General features: G+C 35.9%; 1 protein-coding gene across 1 annotated transcript; it reads right to left on the bottom strand.

Moving 5' to 3' along the window:
• Window positions 1–261: 261 nt before the first annotated feature.
• RFXAP (regulatory factor X associated protein) lies at window positions 262–9,035 on the bottom strand. The gene is made up of 3 exons (XM_011361868.2): window positions 8,543–9,035; window positions 4,011–4,118; window positions 262–1,672 (listed from the first exon to the last, which is right to left on the bottom strand). Exons 1-3 carry the CDS (start codon window positions 9,023–9,025, stop codon window positions 1,562–1,564), a joined length of 702 nt encoding a protein of 233 aa, XP_011360170.2. The 5' UTR covers window positions 9,026–9,035; the 3' UTR covers window positions 262–1,561.
• Window positions 9,036–9,041: the final 6 nt, after the last annotated feature.

Below are 9,041 nucleotides of genomic sequence, written 5' to 3'. Positions count from 1 at the left end.
TTATTGATATATAAAAATTCAATTCCTTTTCTTTTAATTCAGCTCTCACCGGCCTATTACTTTCCCTCCCTCCCTATCCCTCCTCTTGTTTGAAGAAACACAGTTGACTTTTTTTTTGCCATAAAACTTAACTTATACTCTAGGAACTCAATAAAGCTCCTAACAACATAAAAGAATAACCGTTAATAAGAAATGTAAACGAATTCTTCTGAATCCAGTGTGAAGCAACTACAGAGCAGAATAAGTGAGCCAAACAACTCGAAGTCAAAAACTGGACTTTAATGAATAATTTTGGTAAAAGTGTTTTTACACAGATATGCAGGTATAAAACTCATAAAAAATGAAAAGACTCTTTCTCTCCTTAAGTACTTCTTAGAACAGTTGTGACTAAGTTTAACCTGATATATGTTTCAGAGTTTAAAAACAAAGAAACTAACACATTTTTGCAGTTAAACCTGAGACACATATTTATTGTACCATCACTGGAAATATTTGATTTGTTACTTTTATTGGCAGGTTTGCCTTTTAAAAATCTTCCTAGGAGAAAATAAAAGAAAAAAGTATCTGTCTATATAACCCATTATTCTTTGAACATTGCTTAGGAATAACACAACCTTAAAACAGCTCAATTTTGAAAAGCATTAACAAAATGCTGGAGTGTTTTTATTTTCGGGAGCTCTTTTAGAAAAAGAAATGAGTATTAAAAAATAATTTTGTCCTGGCATTGGTGGGATGAGCTATATCTACGCTGTTCACAAATTTAGCACACAAGAGTGTCTGCTTTAAAAGGGGTCAACACTAGCAAGTAACTTGAAGCAGAGAAGCCAACTTTAGGAGCTGCATTCATTCTGGTGTACTCAGTTAATCCCTCTCTCAGGTTGTACTAGCACATCTCCGAGGAGATGCACACCCTAATTTCATGGATATTTAACTATTTAGCTTTCCTTATAGATAGAAAGGCTTACCTCTGTGACAGCCTCAGTCTTAATTGAAAAGGTTATGAGAACCCAAGTCTAAGTGCCCCAACTGTATTTTATCATCGCAAGTAGCTATTAGTGTTTCTTAAGAGGAATTATATTGTAAGATAATTCTTAGTTGTATGGGACTATTCCAGACAATGCAGAACGTTTAGCACTCCTGGCCATTCACTAAAAACAAGCTGCTTTCACAGTCACTGTGACAATCAAAAATCATGCCCACACATTTCTAACTGCCCCTTGATAAGAACCACCAAGCTAGATGGTTCAAGATTAATATCTATTAACTTCGGGACTTCCACAGAAAGTAACTGCTTTCTTACCTTCAGTAACAATGACTGAAGAAGAACACTTAGTTCAAAATACATTGTACTTAAATGTTATTTTGGAATGATAAGCTAATTTCTTCAAATTCATGGTGATCTGAAAGTGCAATACTTATTTATCTCCAAATGCACACATATGTTTACAGGAAAACGACTGTTTATATTCCACTGGCATATCTTACCCCACTTATCTTTGGTATAAAAATATGCTCATCTACTACAAGAAGATAAAAAACCAGGTCGATCTTCTTCATTCTCTCACACTGATGTTCCTGGGAACTGCTGCTGTCTTTGCTCCAAAACTTGTTGATTTAATAGTTGTTGCTGTTTCTGTAAAAACTGTACCACTTCTGGACTTCTTAATAATGACTTAAAAAAAGAAAAAAATATTTATTAATAGTATTGTTCCTATGGGATTAGATTGTATTTATGCTATGAAATTACTCTGATATGTCCCTACACAATACAATACGCTTAGAAAACAAAATATGCCTAAATTGAATTCATGTTTGCCTCTGATGCAGTGCAATTAAATTGTAAACTAATAATAATAATATCTGATGACATACATCAAATTACTAAAACCTAAAAATAATAGGTGAAACCTGATCTTACTGGTGACTTTGCACTCAAAGGAAATGCTTTATATGATGTGCCAGCACAGATACTCTCTATGAAGCATAAAAGCAAACAGCCAAGAACAGCCCTGGCCCAGGACGACAGCAAGAAAAAAAGGAAATAAAAAAGGGCCATATATGAAAACAGCAGTTCAACGTGACTTTGGAAATACATTTAAGACTAGTCCTGGAACTCAAGTTTCTCCTACTAGACTACTAAGTCTTTCTGAAGAAATTAAAAAGTGTGCATGTATATGTATGTGCGTGTGTGTGTGTATAGCTACGTGTCTATAGATAGTTAAATTACCAAAATTTCACAAAAGAATAAACTGCTCTATAATAATCAATACATTTTTGTACACATATTTTTAAATATAGTTGTAATCATATAATAAATATAACAGACTATGGTTAATGTGATTTTGTTATAATAATTTACATATAAAATTGATGATGAAAAAAAATTTGGCTCCAATAAATTGAAAAAAGATAAACTACATAAAAGTGGAAATACTATCATTAAATACTAATTTTAAAATTTAACATAGCACATTTTCTATGTATTAAACAGTTTTGTTTAAAACTTATTTGTAAAGACTGCCTAACATTCTACCAAATAAATGTACAATAGTCTTAGCTGTTATGAAACTGTTGACCATTTAGGTTGTTTATCTTACCATTACACTACTTATGATTAATACATTTCTGGCAACATCCTTATGCCTAACTTTATCCATATTTAGGATTTATTTCTTGCAAATGTTTCACAGTAAATATGATTTCTGAATCAAAGTGGATGACCATTTTAAAGAATCCTGAAATATATTGCCCAACTGCTTTCTAGAAGTGCTGTGCCAATACTGATGCCATCAATAGAACGAGAGTGCCCATTTCACGGAAGTTCAACATCGCTCTGTTATCATTTAAATTATTTTTGCTTACTGTTATTGCTTATTGTTATTAATATTGTGATACTGAATACCTTTTCATATCATTTAATGGTAGTATTTTTGCTTTTTTTTCGTTATATCTTTTGTGATGTATTGGGCCAAAATTGCTTCCTCAGCAATTTGTATTTTATGCAATAAAACATTAACCATATTAGCCATAGTTCTTTTATGTTTGTTGCAAATATTTTTCCTGTTACTTTGAAATTTGCATTTTTATTTTTACAACCATTTTTGACTTCTGCATTCATTTTTATGCAGTCTGATTTATAATCTTGTCTTTGTAATTTTATCTATTTTTTGGTTTTTAAAAATTTTTATTTTTCAATTATAGTTGACATTCGATATTATATTAGTTTAATCATGTTAGAACATAGTGGTTAGACATTTATGTAATTTACAAAGTGATCCCTTCAATAAGTCTAGTACCCACTTAGCACCACACATAGTTAGTTATACAATGTTACTGACAATATTCCCTATGATGTACTTGACATCCCATGACTATTTTGTAAGTATCAATTTGTACCTTTTGTCTATTTCTTTTAAATAAAAAAATTCTCATTCCAGATTTTTTAGATAAAGTCCCAATTCTAATTTTTTTTTAATTTAAAAATCTTTATCAGGAATTTATTTTGATGTATAGTGTAATGTGACAAGCTAAATTTTTTCTCCTCAAATTATTTTCCAATTATTCCATTATTTACTGAATAATCTCTCCTTCCCTGGTTGAGTTTTAATGAGTTTTAATATCCTCTATCAAATTTATAATAGAGATCCTTATTAAATATTGGTTTAACTGTATCTCAATACCATTAAAGCATTATTCCACAAACCCCAGAATTCGGTACAAGGAGAATGTTTTAAAATCCCATCTTGCTCGGATATTCAGTATATGTAGTGCCAAAGTGAGCACTTGCTCAGATATTCATGCTTTAGTCCATGAAGAGACAAGATTAAATGTGTTCCTGCTCACACACTCTTGGGGGAGCACTGTGAGATCCCACTGTGTACTGGCAGAGGTACAATTCGATTCTGATGATCAGTTAATAAATTTTAAAATCTCAAAAATCTAAGTAGTTCCATCTATAACAAACAACCTTTGTTAATAGATTTGTAATTACTTTACAAACTGATGCTTACCAGTCTTTTTTGATTTAACACTTGTTCTAAAAGAGTAGGTCTTGCAGGACGATCCCCAAAAGATCCCGTTCTTTGTTTAACAATGGAGAGTATGTTATCTGCACTTTCCTGAGATAAATAATAAAAATACAAATAGTATTAACAGTTAATATAATAATCCATGTGTACAGGCATTTCAGTGATGTAATGCACAGGTCTTTGCTTCTCTTCCATCTTGTCCAGCCCCTGTGGGACTTCGGGAAAGTCCCTCATTAAGTCACAGGCAAAGTGTTGGCAATTAATTTTATATAACACTCCTCACTCTCCTTCCCTTCAGGATTTCCAACCTGGGATCTTCAGTCTCTTGAAGTCTTAAAATCATCAGTGGGGCAAACGTGGTGGTGGCGGGAAGTAAATAAAGAGTTACTTGTGAGTTATTTTCAATATTGTAAAAAAAAAAAAAAAGAAAAAAGCCCAGTAGAAACTGAGCATTCTCTTCATAGAAAGCTATCCAGGCCTTCCAGCCTGCCTTTGGATGAAATATATGAACTCAAAGGCAACTTATATATTGCTAATGAAACATTCTAATTGATACTTTTGCCCAATTAACAACAAAAATGAGGAGGCAGAAAAATTGCTTAAGGAAACAATTGATAGACAAAGCTTTCAAAATTTGGCAGTCATTAGGCAAAAAATGACAAACTGGTTTTGAAAAGACTGGAAGACATTAGCATAAAGAAAATAGGTCAGTCCTAAAGTGACACCGTGCACTGAGACATTATTATCCAAACAAAACCACCAGCATTTCCTAATGAACATGCACCCACAGTTATCTGATGGAATCTTAATACTTAAATTTTCCTGGCATAACAAAACACTGCTCTAGCTGACTGAAACATTCTCTTATAAAAACATGTTACCATATTGACTACATCCAAAAATCTGACTAAACAAGTATAAAACTATAACTGTTTTATTAGGAAGCCTTATGTGAATTTACCTTTGCTCTTCATTTAGGTTATTATCAAAGCTGTTTTACCCTCTTGGCCTTTTCTCTATTGGCTTCTTAGTTGTCTATTAGAAAGAATGTCCCCTTTATCTCTTTCGTTACATGAAATTTACCAACCTGTTCAGAAAATGTTGAATCCCTAAACATTTAGGTTTCAAAATATATAAAAAAAAAGAAAACTGTAATACTCAGAGAAAGCAAAAATTTCTCCCTTCCTCTCTCCACATAGGGTTAACTTTATTTATAGCACTGTTTCTTTTTTTAAAAAATCAGTTTACTGGGATAACACTAATAATATATAAATTTCAGGTGTACGACTTTAAAATACATCTATTGTGTGCTCTCCACCTGAGGTGTGTCCTTCCATCACACCACATTTGATCCCCTTTATCGTCCCTTCCCCACTAGTAACCACCATTCCGTGGGACTCTTTCACTTTTATGTGCACAAGAAATGACATGCTGAAACTGACTTGATGGCAGAGTATCCTGTATTCTCATAATCTCCGACAAAGCACTATGTAGATTCAGAATGTTAATATCACAAAATCTTAGAAGCTTGCAATGTAAATAACCTTGAGTCGTCTAGTCTAAATTTATATAAAAATTGGAACTTCCTTTTCAAAGATTCTGAACACTTTTTATCCAAAGGAGCTTACCAACTTTCGAGGCATCCCATTTGGTTTTGAATAGCTCTAACATTTAGGTGGCTTTTACTTATGTTCAGCTGAAATAACATCTCTCGTGATTTTCACCTGAATCCTGGGTACTTCAGGACTATGCAAAATAAACCTACTGCTCCTTCCAAATGAGAACCTTTTAGATATTAAATAATGATCACAATCCCCCAGGTCAATTCTTTTATCCCTTGTTCCTTTATGTGTCTCTCACATAGCATAACTTGCAGATACATGGACTAAATATATACATTTGTTCCTTATTTAACCTTGATCTGTGTAAGAAATACTGATTTTAAATACCTTAGTTTCTAATCTTGCTGCTCAAACTATGGCAGAAGACCACATTACCATCTATGAGTCCTATAATGATCTCCTAAAGAGGCTCTAAACTATAGGCTGACTTTAATCCACCCACTCCATCAGAGTAGGAACCCCTGGTACTTCCTGAATAGAAACCTTCATTTAGAGACTCCAAATCCAAAACCCCATAGCTTGGCATTCAGTACAATATAAACTGGCTTCAAACCCTCTTTCCAAATTTATCTTTCATGAATTTTTCACAAAAAGTTTCCACTTCAGCTAGATTGGTCCACTTGCTGTGATCTCAAAAGTATCTCCTATATTCCCACTTCCGTTTACTAACATGTGCTTCTCTTTCTTCTTACCTACCAAATTTCTAGGGATGCAGTACAGTGCAGGGGTAAGAGTGAAGGCTCTAGAATCAAACTGCTTAGATTTGAGTAATTGCTAGCTGTATGACCTAGGTCAAGTTACTTAACCACTCTGTGCCTCTGTTTCTACATATGTAAAATATAGCACCTATCTCATTGCTGAATGATGTGAGGCTCCATTTACAGCCTAGCACAGTACCTGACACGTAATAAACTTAGCTGATTAAGCATAAACTATCTGCCATCCTTTCTGGCTTAAACTGACATTTTCTCTGCAAAACCTTCCCAGAGTGTCTCAGCCTACAATGATATCTACTAAAGCAGTACTATATAGTTGACAGAGTTGACCTTATTATATATCCTGTCACTGTTATTTTTACACTTGGTTCAATAAAGATAGTTACGGCTCTTGAAATCTCCTCAGAACTGGTAAAATGTCCCTTAAAATCAGACAAATGGTATAGTATGAGATTATTTCTTGCTTATAGCAAGTAGTTTTCATCCCTAAAAAATCATTTTAAAATAATTTTAAAATACAAAAATTATTAAGGCTCATTTCGTGGAGGGTGGAGGGGGAGACTCTAATTCAGTATCAATTTATCTTTTGTACATTTTCCTCAAACTAGATGGAAACGCTGGGCACTAAAAAAAGAAAGTAGCTATAGATAAATAACTTCTTTCTTGAAAAGAATTAGATTATCTCCTCTCTCTGTAAGAATTCTGAAGTGAATGGGTACTTTTGGAACATACAAAAGGGATAAACGACCACCTTTACTTTCATTCTGTAGTAAGATGCTTATTTCCATAATTCCATGTAATGCACGATTTGATAAAATATACTATTTTACAAGGATATGAGTAGAGGAGGTTTTAAATATAAGATCCACAAGGGCCCTGAACTCCATGAATGTGCATACAAAATTAATACCTTCATGTGTGCATTTTTCTGGGAAAAATGTTAAGTTTCATAAAATTCTCAGAGTCCTTTTACCCTGATTAAGATGCAATGGGATAAAAGGGAACAAGGTCACTCGGACCCTAATCAGTGCAAATAAAATGTGATATGTGGGTGACTGCGGATTTTAGAAATATTTAGAACATTACATTTGTAAACAATCACGAAGTCTAAAATGTGAGCAATGAGGCAGTTGTTCAACTCCAGCCAAAACCTAAGAAATTTAAAGACTTTCAAAATACATCCTAGGACAGGTTTGTTTTAAAAATTATTTTCTGGATCATTTTTAACAAAATTCAATTTTTTTTTTCTGCACTGAAAAATTACAACTTTTATTTAAAAAAGGAAAACACACAGGATGAAGCATCTGCTTATCTATAACAACCTCAAAGAACACCAATAACAACAATAATAATGGCTAAGGCTTATTGACTTTTACTATCTGCTGGACAATGTGTGAACACTCGATATGGAATACCTCCCATATCCACAGTAACAATAAGAACTACGTTAATCCCCATCTTACAGAGGAAGGAGCTGAGGCATTTAATAACCTGTTCAAGGCCACACAGCCAGCAAATGATAGAATGGAGTTTTGCAGTCAGACGTCCAATTCAGAGCAATGGCTTTAACCTTCAACGCCGTTCAAATCAAACAATCTGAATATCTGAGGCTTACACCCCGTTATTATTCTTTTTCTCCAGGGGTACTTAAAAAGGGGTAGTGAGAGCAGGGTACTAAGAATAGGGACACTGAGAACAAGGTATTAAATAAGGGGTACTGAGAACAGGGTTCTAAAAACAGTGTTAAGTATAAGGGTACTGGGAACAGGGTACTAAGAACTGAAATAGTGATAACAGGAAGAGATTATCTTCTCCAAAGTACCAAATTCATCTAGGTTCCTAAGTCTCTTTACCTGCTATTTTGCTGATGAACCTTTACTACCTGCCCTTCCAGTCCATATCCCAGATCTCTGAAATGACAGCTCTTCAGACGTGTTAACATTATTTTCATTGAAATGTATTCATCTATCACAAGCATGCAACAAACTGTTAAGGCTCTGCACACGTTTGTGTAAACTTTATAGGGCAAGCACTCACTAACTCGCGGCCTCAAGTCCAGCCACGGCAACCTGACCCTTCTGGCGGCTGGTGGCAGGCGCTGGAAGTGCGGTCTGCACAAGAGTGGAGTTTCTTCTTCCACCTCCCACTCCCCAAGACCCCAGCTAGGGTCTGATACCTCCAGTTTGACACTTCCCACGCTGCCAGCCGGGGCGGCCCCACCGCAGTTCAGAGCCTGGTCGCTTTTCTTCTTTTTGTACTTGTCTTTGTACATCTTGTTGCGGTGCTTCTTGCACATCCACGGCTTGCGCTGCTTGGCCACCTGGCTCGTGGTTTCGTTGCAACCCTCGTAGGTGCAGGTCTTGCTCATGCCGCCCCCACCGCTGCCTCGTCTTCGGGCTCCCCCGCTGCCGCCCTCGCCCCCCGAATGGGTCTCCTCGTCCTCCAGGTCCTCCAAACTCGCTGTGCTCTCGCCTCCCCCCGGGGGATCCGAAGTGTCCAGCAGGTCGGCTTCGTCCTCTCCCGCCTCTTCGTCGCCATCGCCGGCCACTTCACACAGGTAGCCCATCGGCTGGCCCGCTCCGGCGCTGCCCCCCAGAGCCGGAGCTTGCCGCAGGACGCCCTCGGCCGCCGCCTCGTCCTGCCCTCCACAGGGGCGCATCACCAGCAGCGTCAAC

Source organism: Pteropus vampyrus, unplaced genomic scaffold, assembly GCF_000151845.1.
Source record: "Pteropus vampyrus isolate Shadow unplaced genomic scaffold, Pvam_2.0 Scaffold71, whole genome shotgun sequence".
Lineage (NCBI taxonomy): Eukaryota > Metazoa > Chordata > Mammalia > Chiroptera > Pteropodidae > Pteropus > Pteropus vampyrus.
This window is presented reverse-complemented; position numbering and strand designations above follow the sequence as displayed.

Coding starts and splice junctions, on each gene's coding strand:
- RFXAP (XM_011361868.2), bottom strand. CDS start 9,025: ATGCGCCCCTGTGGAGGGCAGGACGAGGCGGCGGCCGAGGGCGTCCTG. Junction 4,119..8,542: donor TGGGAAGTGTCAAACTGGAG/GTATCAGACCCT, acceptor TATTTATCTCAG/GAAAGTGCAGATAACATACT. Junction 1,673..4,010: donor TGTTAAATCAAAAAAGACTG/GTAAGCATCAGT, acceptor TCTTTTTTTAAG/TCATTATTAAGAAGTCCAGA.